The following is a 14,780-nucleotide window of genomic DNA, read 5'->3' on the forward strand; positions in this document are numbered from 1 at the left end:
CACGTTGTAAATTAGGCTACTAACCTCTCCATGCAGGCTGCAATGCTTGTGTAACCTAGCACGCACCTAAGTACAGGAAGTGAAATTCTGACTTAAAAGAAGGAAGCGCAGCACCCCGTTACCATTAGACTAATCATTCATACAAGTAAAGCCCACAGAGACTGCATCTCTGATGGGATTATCATGGAGCAGCCTGGCTGTCAGCAAACATCACCTCCCCGCAGGCCCTGGGAAGCTGGAGGAGGGAAAGGAAGGAAGGAAGGGGAAAAGGAAGGAAATGACTCAGAGGGAGCCCTGGCTCCCTGCAGAGCTGGTTGCAAGCACATCAAATCCACATCCACAGCAGAACCCCTCGGCCACCAGGCAACTGTGCTCAGGTGCTGTCAGTTTCCTGTTACCAGTGGTTCAGCTGTGCGTGTGTGTGGTGGTTATAAATGTGCCAGGCCAGGAGAAGGGTTGTCTGTAGGGTATCTGGTAATTACCCTGGGGCACCCTCTGCTTTTACAGCTGTATGTAGCATGGATTCTTTTTCTCTGGTTGAGAAACGTAAAGTAGAAAAGGATGAAAGCTGGTGTGTGTTGTCATTTAGTATATGGAAGCTCTGTTCTTATGTGTGATGAGAGTAGTGGATAAGGTATTGGTAGGTGGAGAAGTTGCCCTGGAGGCTTACTGGGAAAGGCAGGGACTTCTGAGTTGTATTTAACTTATGCCAGTAAGACAAAAAGTAAAATCTGTTACGTGAGCAGTAGCTGAATGGATTTGTACTTGGTAGTTCTGGGATGCTTTTCCATAATCAATGTCATCAAGTAGCATCAACAAGTGATCAAGGTTTCTGTGTATGTGGGATTGGGGTGGGGGATGCATGTGATAAGTAGAACTAATGTCTTAATAAGGCAAAGAATAGGATGAGGATGGTTACTCTGTCTGTGTAAGTAATGCTCTCTTCCTCTCCCTCTGCCTTACTCCTCCTAACAAGGCAGGCCAGTATCATACTAGTTCTGTTCTGTTTCATATGGTGAGATGGATGACTGGGACAACAGTGATGACTTCATTCAGCGACTGGACTTTTCCAGCTGTGGTGAAGAGAGTGAAGACAGAAGTATAAATGAAGAAGACACCCCGAGCTCGAGCCCCTCCAGGAGCTGTGACTTCCTGAAGTGGCAAGGGAGCAGCCCTTTGCCAGCAACCCCTTCGAGAAAGCTTAGTGACATCTTCCTGAGCAGGACAAAAGCCTGGATGAGTCCTACCCTGGTGCGTTCCCCGGTTGTGTGCAAGAGGCCGGGTGATGCTGAGACACCACTGCACATCACCTGGAAAAAGCTGCAGCTCTGTGATACCCCACACACTCCCAAGGTAATGGCATGTGTCCGCTCTGTGTCTGAGCAGGCAAGGTCTCCAGCATTGCTGTGGCATTGCTCCATGGGTGGTGAAGGGACCTGTTGCTTGTCTCTAGGAGATGTGGACCATGAGCTCCTTAGCCATCAAAGGATTATGCTGTAGGTGTGAATAGAAACCTGTGCGTGGGAGTAAGTGTCTTGAATCTTTCCAAGCTGTTGTTAAAACCCATTAGTTGGCATCAGGTAATTCCGAGTTAAAAAAAACCAAAACGAAACAAAACCCCCAGGCAACCAAGTGCCTTGGCTGCCTGTGTGCCCCTCGCATTCTGTTTAGGGGGTTGGCATCTGCAGCATCTATGTAGCAAGCATGTAATGTGCTCCCAGAGGGATAAGTGCAACTCCCTCTCCCTTCAAGGTGCTCATCATTCTGAGGGGAACTTGGAGACAGGCAGCTTCCCTGGCTGCTCTGTTCAGCACTTTTTTTGGATGTGGCTGGGGTATACTTTGGTGAGCCTGGATTGTTCTGACCAGCTTGCTGTCCAGTGATGTTCATTCTCTTTTTCTGTGGAGCTGAGCTGCTCAGTGAATTTAGGGAAAGTCGGACTTTGTCCTCAGGGTAGCAAATCCCCTGTGGGATTTGGGGTAACGAATCAGTGTGTGCTTGTGGAGGAAGGTTAGCCTGTCTTCCTCTCTGTCACTGTCCTAAAACGTAACCTATCTACTGAGTTAGTGTCTTGGGAGAATGATCCTAGCACCTGTTTTCTGTGAAATTTCTTGTACAGAATATAATGCATCTGTTCTGTCTTCTGTAAGCATAAGCGGAGGCTTGGCACCAATCCTCTGTTCCTAGATAGCTTCTGTTGTGTGCACCAGCTTCTAGCATTCAAGACTTGCAATGAAAGTAGCTCTTTCAGTCCTCTCTCCTGCTCTGTATTACTGCTCCTTTGCTTAAGTGGTACACAGAAGATGAGCCCTTTTAGTACTTCCAAGGTGGGATTTGACTTCTGTTGCCCTCCAGAAAGCTGATTGTATGGGGAGAAGAATGATCCTATGCCCACATACGACCAACTGTGCGGCCATGTTTACTGAGGAGTGGTCTGTCACCCTCTAGGGGAAAGTGGCTCTAAATGGCATCACTCCAAGAATTTTCTGCATTGATCATTTATAAGAAATCTCCCCGAATCTCATCTGAAAATAGGTGAGAGATCTCCAATCTCTTCCAGACCATCTGATCTACTGGTAATGGAGCGTGTTCTGAGTGCGTGTTTGTGTAGGTAACATGTTGGCTGGATGCTTCAAGACGTGCTGCTTGTGGCTTGTCACCTTGTAGCCCATGAGCAGCAATTGCAGTAAATCAACAATTTCTTTTCCTTTGCTGTCTTCAGGGAGAAGGGTCTTGGTTTCCAAGCATGCTGCAAAAGGTAGGGTCTAAAAGGCCTAAATCTGCTTCTAAACAAAGCTGGGAGCAGTGATCTTGAAACACTTGGAGGCAAGAGAAAGGGTAAGAGCAGAGTCACATCCAGCTGCAGAGAGATGAGCACTGGAGCCCCAGCTATGATGCATGTGTTTGTGATACAATATGATTGTATTTTGCAGACTTGCCCAATCCTGTAACAGATTGCTAGAGCTAGTTGCTTACACTGTATGGCAGCAGCTACTCTCAGATGATGACACTGGAGGCAAGTCTGCTTGATTACAAAATAGAGCCCTAGTAGAGCAGATGGGAAATGCATGTACACAACAGCAGGCTACGATGGTATTTTAGGTCCCTTTCTTGTGTTTAGACTAGAACATAACCACAGTTCTACAGAGCTTCTAAGCTGCTGGGGAAATTGGGCTTGGACATATACTGCTTTTGATATGTCCATATGCAGAACTTTTCCATCCAAGAGCAAGGAGATGCAAACCAGAGCTTGAGAAAGTGATCAATAAGCACTTTCAGGTTCATAGTAAACAAGCAGCTGAACTTCCAAGTGTGGGGTAGAAACAGAGTGATGTCCCAGAAGTAGCTATATCCATGAGTGCAGCATCGATCAGGTGGATGCAGGACACTGCATGCAGCTTTTGAGGAGTCTTATCCTCAAAAGCTTTCAATGAGAGAAGGGAGAAACTCTGGATACGATCTTGGAGCCATGTTTCCACTCACAAGACTAAGACCACTGTTGGGTCAAAAAGATATAGAAGTATCTTGATCTTCATGACAGGGAGAGTTCTGGATTCTTGAAGGGCTTTTAACTAGGAGAGGTATATATTAAAACCCTCCCTAGACCTTACGCTACTCTGCTGAAGTCAAAAAACAAACTTGTATTTCAAAATGTTGGTGGGTACTCAAGGGGTAAAATCACAGCAAGTGTATTTTTCTGTCTTCAGATCAAGACGGGGTGCTTCTCTGAAGCTATGCTTTACTCAGCCCAGCGCTTTGAACTAGTAGGTGAAACCCAAAGTTCTTCTGTGGGAAGCTGAACTATAGAAGATCCAGATGTTCCTTCTGAACTTATATTTCTCAAACTTTGTTTCCTTCTTGATGAGAACTGTGTTCTGGTCACTTTTCCAGTAGACATATAAAAATATTTCTACCAACTTCCCCCTATGCTAATGCTGCTTTTTGCTGGGGAACGAAAAGGAAACCTGGGTGATGTTCTATCACATCTTCTGACAAACCTGTCCTGACCAAACTGGTGCAATAGTTCCTGCTTGGCAGAACTGAGTCTTCTGTGTTAATGCGACATATGATGTAATTTCTGTGTCTCTGTAGGTGGGGAAGATGAGCAGCTGGCTCTTTAGGACTGTGCTTGCCAAAATGGCTCTGCAGGCCTCACCCTTGTGAGCAGAGAACAGAGTCTGAAAGGGCTTAGTGAATAATGTAATTCTCTGGAAAGAGAAGAAAACTGTCAGGACTAAACTAGGGATGCAGGGGTTTAATCATTCAGCTATCCCGAGGAAGGGAGCAGAGATCTCCTTGATTTGCAGGAGAGCAAAGACTTTATTCTGACACTGCAGCAACAAAACCATTGCTTGCCTATCTGCCCCCTCTTTTTTTTTTTTTTTTTTTTTTTTTCCCCTCGACACAGAGCCTGTTATCGAAGACAGCTTTTCCTTCATCTGGGACAAAGGTCCCACCCAAAGGCTTCCGACACCTGAGATTCACTCCTGGTGCTGATTTGGATGACTCTACTCGGGCATCTCTTGTCAACATTAACCCTTTTACACCAGAGTCATATCGACAAATGCTCTTTCTTCCTAATGGCAAGCAGAAGACCAGAGGAGAGCTGTAAGTGAACTACTCTTAAATAACAGGCTGGAAGGAGGCTGTTTAAAGGAGATAAGTAACGATGGAGATGTCTTGTACCTGGACTTATTTGCTAACAATGAATCATTCACTTCTGTAGTAGTCATTGGTGCAGAGCAAACATATGCAGACACATGAAGGTAGTAGAAATATAAATAAAGTAAGCTGTTGCCTTTTGTTCAGAAATGTAAGTAAGGGATCAATGGCTAACCTCAATGCTGTGGCTGTAGGAGAAAATTGTACTTCTCTCTCCTGGACATGGGTGGAGTGGAGCTTGATTCAGTTATGCTCATACCCACAACCTGGGAGAAATTACAGGCATGCTTGCATGTAATACAGCTTTTAAGATGGGTGCAGGTTTCTGTTGACCTGCAAAAGCTCCAGATCTCATCTGGGTTAACCAAAACACAAACATAGTCAAATACCTGTGCACTACAACTCCTGGCCCCAACTGTAACGGATGCTCAGCTGGGCATCCCCTTTGAAATCACAGTGGAGCAGTTATCTTCTTCACTAGGAGCTTGTTGTGCAAGGTCATTGCCCAGTGCAGCTTCACCAGTAATAAGGTGGCCAGGAGAACGATGCCCCCAAACAATCATTTAGTCTTGTGAGCAGTACTGAGGTTGGTATGTGGAGGCTTCTGGAAACAGAAGGCTTCCTTGTCTGGGACTACAGTCTTTAAGGCCTCAACTAGAAACTGTTTGTATATTAACACTCTACAAAATACATCTTTAATTAAACTGTCAAACAAGGTTTGGAGCTTCTCTTGAAAAATATTTTCATTTCAAATCTCAGTTGGATTGATGCCTTGAAATGATAAATCTAGACTTTCTTAAACTTCTGTTATAGGAGGGATCCTGATCCAAGAAGTCAAACAAAATGGGAGCTACCTACACCGGTGAGTGTCTGTATATTTCCCTCCACAGAGAGGATAAGGCACTTGTAAAGACTAGGTGCTTGATGAAATCTACTTGGCTTTTGGAGTATAAATCATGGTGGCATGACAGAGGATGAATACTTATGACAGAATAATTCCAAGCTGAATGTTTTATGTTAACATTTGTTTGAGACAAACTAGGACATGATTCTTATCTCTAAAGGAAACCTGTACTAAAGCAGATCTGACACTTTGACAAGTAAGCCTAAAAACTCATTGATTTTTGGTCAGGAAGTCTTTCTAGGAAATATAATGTAGTTTTGGTCCCTTAGGGAGAACTGTACTACTGTATTATTGAGTTGGTGTAAATAGTGACTATACCTTTGTGGTTTGAAAAAGCAGGTTTATTGCTGTTCATACGAATCGGTGTACTGAGCATCTTTGGATGTTTCTATATTGCAGATAATATACAGATCTGCACTGCAAAAACACAGGTATTGAGCTGAACAGCTCTGATGTGGATAAGTACTGAATGCAGAGTTTCAATTGCAGTAGTTACAATGGCAAACTTCTGAACCAAGGCAGCAAATACTGTACTTCAGTAGGAAAATGTCCAGCGGGGGGGTGTCTGTGTGCCTTGGGGTCCAAGGGAAGGTCCCTTCACAGCTTATATAGCTACAGGACAGCAATGCTGTCTTGCAACTCAAAACCAAGTTCTCTTGCTGTTGCTGATGCCTGTGCTTTGCTGGCAAGTGTCAGTGGTACGGTGTGTTGGCCTGGCTGTGTGGGGCAGGGTGTGAGGTCTCATGTACCCCCAGTTGTACTGGCAGAGATAGGCAGCTGGTGTGGGAACCCATATCCTACATTCTTCCCACTTTTATCTGGGGGAAGATACTCATCCAGCTGGTTTCTGGAAAGCAAGCTAAACCTGAACTAAGTATCTGCCTTCAGATTAGGTAAAAATCTCATTTTTCCTGAGCAGCTCCTTGAAGGAAGTATCTTGTCTTGTACAAGCAAGTTCATTGTAACTGTGAAATAATTAGGCTTACTAGAAGAATAATGGTACCCTCTGGCCGACAAGAGTGGTATTGCAGAAAAAAAACGGTCTCCATGGAAAAACTACAGCTGCAGACTAAATATTTTACTAGGTAATATCTGGGCTACCAAAATTCTTCCCTAAGAAGAAAGCCTCAGCTTGTGACTTACTGAAATATTATTCTGATTGAGTGCTGACTAGAATGAGTATGTAATATGGACACAAAATTGTGTACTAGCAAGTATCTTTATTCCCTGAGCTTTTTAAGATACTACAAAATATAGCTGCCTTATGAAATACAACCTGTTGTGAAGGGCTGCTGGTTTGTACGGGCTACATCTTACTGGCTGTGGGGACCAAATCTTTACTCCCACCCTTTAAGGTCTTATACCACATACTACAGCAATCACAGCAGGGATTTCTGTGGAAACCAATGTGCAACGTGAGCCACCGTCCCTGTAAGGGACAGAAGAGGATGAAGAAAAATTACCTAATCCACTCTCTTGTTGTTCACTTCAAGCTTCACTGCTTATCTCTTTTCTTGTCTCCCATTCAGTTATTTCCCCTGTCAGTTGGCATCACTCTACAAGCAGTACTGGCAGCTCCTATTTCCCTAATGACCATTAGTGTAGCAATAATGATGTTCCAGCTGTTCTGCAGGCTTTCAGCCCTTTGTGGAAAAGTGGCTCCTGGTGAGAAATTGCTAGGAATACAAACACATACACCGAGATCTGTTAATCTTCCATTAGTCAACAGCTGGTACTTCAAACATGATGAGAGGCTGAACTCATCCAGAATGTCCTTGCTGCAGGCAGCCTTAGCTGCCAGAGTAAAGCAAGTTCTTGCATAGCTGGGGTTGCATTAAGCCAACACAATGAGCTTCTCTCCTGAGCTCAAAATAGGCAATAGCACTTGTTTAAACAAGTTCAGTACAGGAGTCTGATTCAGAGGTACTGGATGCCCACCTACCAAGGCTGGAAATGGGTCATCTTGAGCCTGCAGTAGCTGGGTGAAAGACTTCTTGTTGTCTGCTGTTCATCCCTGACTCCATCAGCCACAGTTCAAGAAACTGGGCAGGGCTGCCAAGAGAAGAGGTGTGACGGTTGTAACCCAAGGAGGCTTAGGCACATACAGCCAACTGACCACCTTGGGTAGGTGGTCAGGAAAAAAACACAACATGCTAAAGAGAAATGGAGCATTTCAAGAAGGAAGTGTGCCTGAATGAACATCCACAATGGGAAAGGGAGCAACATGGGTGCTTTGTGAGAACAAGTGCTACCCAGCTCCAAAAACATGACAGGTGTTATCATCTAAGTATTTAAACTCATGCTTGACTTTGGTTTTGTGACCTTGTAGAGATATCCTCTGAAAGAGAGCAACATGGTTTCCCGTTACAAGAAGGAGTTCCTGGAACTAGAAAGAATTGGTGTGGGGGAATTTGGCTCTGTCTACAAGTGCATCAAACGTCTTGATGGATGTGTTTATGCCATCAAGCGCTCCAAAAGGCCTCTGGCAGGATCCGCTGATGAGTGAGTGTGCTAGCTAGAAACTGCCAGATGAAATGATGGGCATGTTCTTGGGAGGTGTGATGGGAGGGAGTGTGGATCTAAAGGTATCTGAGGGGTGGCATAAGCAAAAACTGGCTGCTGTTGCACTGCCAAATAATAGCAGGGAGAATGGGGGAAGTTACCACTTCAGGATTGTCAGATATAAATGCCTGAGAAAGAGAAGAAGCCACATACATTGCAAAGTGAGATGACAGCTTACCTGAACTTCTCATGTCCATGCAGCTGGTATCTTTAAAATAACAACTGTCAAACAGCTCATTTGTGATATGTCCCTGCCCCGCTATGCAGCCAGCACTGCTTACATCTGTATTGACCAGGTAATGTTGTCCTGCATGCTAAAGCAAAGCCTTTCAAGCTGCCTCTACCTCTTTAACAAGCCTTGCTCAGTGATCTATGTTTTTTGACAGCTGCTCAGCACACTTGAGCATGGGTGAGTTTTGCTTCAGCAGCTGTGAGAGCCAGTCAGTCTGCCAAAACCCGAGAGAAAGTCCTAAACACCTCTACTTTCCCTTTCTCAAGCCAGGCTGCAACCCAGGCTTCCCCTTCTGGTCCCAAGCAGGACCTTGTCACCCTGTCACCACTGCTTTCTCTGTGCATGCTTCTCCAGGCCTGTGGCACTGCGCGAGGTTTATGCTCACGCTGTCCTTGGACACCACCCCCATGTTGTGCGCTACTACTCGGCGTGGGCAGAGGATGATCACATGATTATCCAGAATGAATACTGCAATGGTAAGAGCTGCGGTGTTGTTAAAGCCTGAGGTCTCGGGATGGGTGCAGGTACCTGCTTTTGTACTTGAATATGGGATGTTTTGGTTTACAATTAGGCAAGTTGCATTGGGGCTACAGTGCCATGGAGAATCCAGTGAGGGCTCATAATATTTAGACAAAGCTCTGAATGATGCTAGTGCCTTATGAGTAATGAATACTCTCTAATCTGTGGGATTTTAAAACCTGTTCCTCTGCATTGGCTGGCCTGGGAGAAGTGATCCTCATGCTGATGCTTACAGCTTGTCTGGGACTGCTCAGGTAAAACCTGATCTGAGTGACGCAAGCACATAAGCTAAGTGAATGTACCTTGGAAACAAACCCTTCTTAATGGAGGGGAGTGACAATCTGCAGAATGACTAGGGCTCAACAGCTGCAGAGGAATGGAGCTAAATAATGAGGTAAACTGTAACAGGGGTGCTGCAGGCAGGGTGGTACACTTGTACTTGAGTTTGCCCTTGGCAAACTCCCAAACACTGGAAGACATTGTAAAAGACACCTCTGCTACTAGAGGAACAGAAGGCAAATATGTAGCTCTCATCTTTCAACTGCTCCCACAGTGATGGGTGATGACAGCTGTTTGGAGTAATGACTTCAAATCTCATGGAAGAAACCATGAAATTGGTGATCATTGCTGCAGCACTGATGCATTTCTTGTATTCTAGAGGATGAACATCTGACACTAAAGGAAAGGTGATGAAGAGCAGGTTGCTTGGGAGAGGGGTCATGGTATTGACTAGTCCTGAATAGCCAGAATGCCTTGGAGACCCACAAAACTCTGTTTCTGTGTCAAGTTATATTTCCCACTCAAACCTGCTAGTGGGAGCTTAACTTCCTTGCTCTACCATTCACATACCTGTTTTTACACCTGTTAGCATTGCAAAAGTAATCAACTTTTCCACTGTTCACATGCAGCAGCATCACTACCAGGTCAGCCCTGGTAGGGTAGGTAGAACTGCAGTTGCTCAGTCCTTGGCAAGCAGGACAAAGGGTGCTCTGAGGCAATAGAAAGGCTGAAGCCAAACAGTGATGTCCTAGTTGGATCACTAGAACATATATAGCTGGTCTGGTCAGGGTTTGCCACTAGCAAGCCTGCACTTTCTCTGGACAACAGTTTCTACTAAGCTTTCAAACATGGTGTTCCATAAAATCTTTGTAAGGTCTGACTGACTGTTTTCACTAGGTGGGAGCCTCCAAGACATGCTGCTGGAAAATGCAAAGCTTGGCCAGTATTTCTCAGAAATGGAGCTGAAAGAAATACTGTTACAAGTCTCCATGGGGCTAAAATACATCCACAACTCTGGCCTTGTGCACCTGGATATCAAACCTAGTAAGTACAGCACCCTCCTCCTTTGTGGAGGGTTCTCCAAGTAACCCTCCACAGACAGCATCTGTAACAGGTCCTTCTGGCTGGACCTATTACAACGCTTCAAAGGAAAGAAGATTTTGCCCTAAAAGGTGAATGCCTTGTGGGGTTTGGTTTGGTTTTTTTTGGTTTTTTGGTTTTTTTTTTTTTTTTTTTTTTATATCTTGCCATTATTGATGCTGTAGTACTGAGACTTTGTTGACAGTTGGCAGCATTTTACTTAAGTTTCATGATACTCGTAATCCTAGCTCATGGGAATTGCGTTGATACTTGTGGAGCAAGTAGGGCTGCTAATGATGGTGGGGAGTTCCTTATTTGTGGTTGTCTTGTTGCACAACACTTGACCTTTGTATGTGAGAGCTGAGGAATGAATATTCATTGTACCTACGCTGAGAGATTAAGTTCCTGCAAAAAACAGTACAAGCTTTCATCTCTGCAGCTGAGGATGGGTGCCTCCAGGGCAATACTCTCTCCAGTGTCACATAGCTATATCCTCATAGTGGAGCTCATTTTTACTGATGAAATAGTGCTTTTATCTTGGGGGGCAGAAGGGAGGGGTGGAAAAGTTGGTAACGCTGGGATATTTTATGCAAAAGTCACAACTGTCTTCTGCCAGCTGTATTGCTGAGTATGTGAGCTGGATGAAAAGCAGACTAACGGGTGAGAAGCATGTGTGTAGTTTCTCTGGCTGCAAAGCTTAACTGTGATTTCTTACAAAGCTGTCAGGCTGCTGCAGTCTGGCTGCTGATACTTCACAACTGCTAAACTTCACTGTCTTGCAGGTAATATCTTCATCTGTCACAAGCTGGCAGCTGTGAGCCCTCCTGGGCAGGATGAGAGTGACAGTGAAGATGAATTCTCTTCTGGTGTGGTGTATAAGATTGGTAGGTTTAAACTCACTTTACAACTGGCTTAAGATTAGGGCTGCTCATTGCTGCTTGATACTACTTTGTCCTGCTGGCTGAAGAGACTTGCATAATAAACCGGCAACAGAGTCTTGAATGCCTTTGCTACTTATCAGAATTAATTCCTTTAAAGAGACAAGTCCTAGAAAACTCAAGTGCTTGTTTCCAAGCCCAGATTTCTGCGTAGAGGCAAGCTTGCTCTCTTACACGGTATTTCCCAACTGCTCTGCTGGTGCCTATGAAATGCAAGCTTTTATTGATGGACATCTACATCAGTTTGCTGCCTTAGTTGCTTGTTCTTTGTCTCAGGTGACCTTGGCCATGTGACATCAGTAACAAACCCCCAGGTGGAGGAAGGAGACAGACGTTTTTTGGCTAATGAGATTTTGCAAGAGGTACTTGCTGCTGGCAGGGTGGTGGGGAGAACAGTGTGGTGGTAAGTGGGCAGAGACCAATTGTAGTGACATCATTACTTCAACATATTCCTTGCCTTATCTACTTGTTCTTGTGTCTGGTCTGGCTGTGAAATTGGCAAAATTCACATTTTAAGAATAGTACGGGCATGGGGCTTGTCATGAATATTTAACATACCTCATAAGTAACTTTATCATTAGATTATTGCAACTATTGAATGGGACAAAACCTTCTGTTAGTTTGGAGACACTTCATTTACACACCCAGATGCAACTGAACTGCTGGATGTGATTACGGAGGAATATATGCTCCAGACAATTGCTTTGTACAACAAGCACTGATCAGGCAGTGTGGAGAGGTGAGAGGCACAACATACCTCTTAAACTGGCTGTGGTTTTGCCACTCTGGCCAGTGAACCAAAAGGTAACACCCAGCTTCGATGTACTCATCAGCTCAGGTATTTAAGTGACAGTATCTTTTTGTGCTGCAAACAGATTGGGAACCATTAGGTCCATACATCACATGCAGTCTTTAGTTTGAGTTGGGCATGGCTAGCTTATTGCCTTGTGGTGAAGGCTGGACGCACACATTTATTAGGCCACCCTCTCTCTGGATTTGTTGGGATGATCCTAATGTGGGCTGCATGCTCCTTGTGACTGGGTGAAAGCCAATGTGCTGTTAGTTACCGATACTATCTGCTATCAATGTTTTTTTTTATCCTGAAGAGGAGAAAACAGTTAACTGGGATGGTGAGGGCAGTGTTGTACATATACTTGTTTGGCTGTTTCTATTTGAGCTTGTACCACAACCCACCTTTGTTCAGCGCATCAGGATGTTCCCTTTCCATATCTGTTTCTTCTCTCTGCAGCAATACTGCTATTTGCCGAAGGCAGACATCTTTGCCCTGGCACTCACAGTAGCTCTAGCAGCCGGCACAGCACCGCTGCCTCACAATGGGGCCATGTGGCACCATATCCGTGAAGGCAATATCCCACCGATCCCCCAGAAGCTTCCTCAACACTTCCTGGAACTCCTCAAGGTGAAGAATTAGTCTTGACAGGATGGAGGCTTTTCCAGTTGGCACGTGACAAGAGGGAGTGTTAAAGCCTGAATTCCTTTGCCTTCCAGGTCATGATCCATCCTGACCCAGCGGAAAGACCTTCTGCCATGGCTCTTACTAAGCATCCAGTTCTCTGTCCTTCACGTGGAAAAGCAGTGCAGCTCCAAAAGCAGCTAAATGTGGAGAAATGCAAGACTGCCATGCTGGAAAGGTAGGGCTGGCTTGGGCATGAAGGCAAAAAGATGTGGACATGACAAGTGCAGGTCACCAGTAGTGTTGGGAGACCTGAAGTGCAGAAAGACCCAGTCAGCTCCTGTGCCTGGAGCTGGGAGGGTGATGGGGCTGTAGTGGGGACCTGTAGTGCCCAAGCAACTGTCGTTCACTTTTGGGTCAGAGGAGCTGGCTAAACTAGAGCAGTGAACTTGCATGCTTATGGCAAGCACTGGTGATGGAAATTACCAATACAATATGTAGCCAATGGGCAGACGAGGAATCCAGACTGCACTGAAACAGTGGTCTAGCACAGAAGGAAGAGAAATATCAGGTGGTGGCAGAAATCCTCTTTCCCCTTGCTCCCTCTCACTGCTCTTGGCAATAACATTTTGAGCTGCTGGGATCTAGGATCTGCCCCATGACAACAGTCAGCTGGGGAATAGGCTTTCCATGTAGATAGGACAGAATATGCTCTGGAAGAGCAGCATTAGGGAGAAAAGGCAATGGGAAAAAAGCATGTGCCTTTAGGTATTTGTGCTGGATAAGATGACTCTATCTAAGTTCTACTGTTCGCAAATACCTGAAAAAAACAGAGAGGGACCCTTCACAGTGATGCCAGTGTGTTGCTGATGACCCGATGCATAGTTTTCTTTGTTAAACCTGCAAAGCTGATCTGTTCTGAAGTAAAAACTCTGGAGATACCTAGAGTAATCTTCATCTCGCCCTCTAGGGTGGAAAGTCATCATCCTCCAGCAATGCTGGAGCACTGCCGTAACCCCCTTGAGCACGATTGTTCATAGCTTGCTTCTGCAGCTGATGGGGATTTTCTTCCTCTCCCGTCTCCCCCCTGCAGGGAACTTAAAGCAGCTCGCCTTGCCCAGACCCTCATGAAGGACCAGCCCTTAGGAAGTGACAAGTTGGAACAGTCTGAAACCTCTGCTAAGCACAACAGCAAGCGCCTGGTGGGAGGGAAGAGCTGTCGCTCATTTAGCTTTACTTTGGGTTACTGAACTTCTGTGTTCAAAAAAACTGAATGGCTGTTGAATGGCCCTGTAAAAGCAGAGGGTATGCACAGACCAATGCCCCATATTAGCTCTCCCTGTTGTGGTTTTGGTTCCCTCATTAGTTATCATGAGATGTTGCCTGAGGGAAGAATGACTAGTTTGCAAGTGTCAGATCATGAGATTATTGTCCTCTCTCTCTCTCTTACCTAATTTCTTCTGTAATTGGTCTTGTTCTAGGCTAAGAATACCTTTTGCTGTACAAGGGAAAGGATGGCATTTCCTCTACTCGCTTCCATCTTTGTTTATTTGGGGCCTGCTATTGATGTTTTTGTGGTCTGCATGCTCTGGCCACCTGTGTATCTTTAGAAGGGAGATACTGGCTGTACATGGGGACATTATCTACAGCTGGGTGGTCCTAGGAGTGAGGAGGTAGAGATTATGGTAGACAGTTTTAACTATGTATCAGAAGACAGACTGGTTACATACCACTCCTATTGGCCTTGGGATGTGATTGGAAAGGCGTTTTGCTGAGGGAGGACAAAAAGGAAACACTGAGTTAAGAAGCCTTACTTGTGGAAGTTGATGGAAAACTTCCCCTCACTCAGCTTCCAGCAACAAGCACAAAATGCTGTAGCTGGTTAAGATCTTGCAGACTAGTCCTTGATGCCCGACTTGTTTTATGCCTGTCAGCAAGGACTTCTTGCCTGAAGTGAGGTAAATAACTGTGGTGTGCTGGTAGATGGCTCCCTACCTATTTCCCTTCCACTATCTTACACGTGGTGCAACTAGCAACTACCTGCATGCGGCCTTCCACCAAAGATGGGGGAAATCAGAAATGTTCTTTTTAGGCCTTGTTGCTTTCTGGAATTGCGCATGTAAAGCGTGTGTGTGTATGTGTTAAATCTCATCCCCTGCTAAATGTGACTTTCCGAATCCTCGCTGGCCG

General features: G+C 45.2%; 1 protein-coding gene across 1 annotated transcript; it reads left to right on the plus strand.

The window, feature by feature from the left end:
* Positions 1-1,008: 1,008 nt before the first annotated feature.
* WEE2 (WEE1 homolog 2 (S. pombe)) lies at positions 1,009-13,840 on the plus strand. Its single transcript, XM_010020611.1, has 11 exons — positions 1,009-1,353; positions 4,409-4,608; positions 5,476-5,524; positions 7,896-8,068; positions 8,715-8,836; positions 10,056-10,202; positions 11,021-11,122; positions 11,453-11,538; positions 12,426-12,596; positions 12,686-12,828; positions 13,684-13,840. Exons 1-11 carry the CDS (start codon positions 1,021-1,023, stop codon positions 13,838-13,840), a joined length of 1,683 nt encoding a protein of 560 aa, XP_010018913.1. The 5' UTR covers positions 1,009-1,020.
* The last annotated feature ends 940 nt before the right edge of the window (positions 13,841-14,780 follow it).

Source organism: Nestor notabilis, unplaced genomic scaffold, assembly GCF_000696875.1.
Source record: "Nestor notabilis isolate BGI_N333 unplaced genomic scaffold, ASM69687v1 scaffold23708, whole genome shotgun sequence".
In the NCBI taxonomy this organism is placed as follows: Eukaryota; Metazoa; Chordata; class Aves; order Psittaciformes; family Psittacidae; genus Nestor; species Nestor notabilis.

Excerpts from the sequence above, each read along its gene's own strand:
- WEE2 (XM_010020611.1), top strand. The coding sequence starts at position 1,021 with ATGGATGACTGGGACAACAGTGATGACTTCATTCAGCGACTGGACTTT. Across the intron at positions 10,203-11,020 it reads GCACCTGGATATCAAACCTA|GTAATATCTTCATCTGTCAC; the intron begins GTAAGTACAGCA and ends ACTGTCTTGCAG. Across the intron at positions 11,123-11,452 it reads TGGTGTGGTGTATAAGATTG|GTGACCTTGGCCATGTGACA; the intron begins GTAGGTTTAAAC and ends TCTTTGTCTCAG.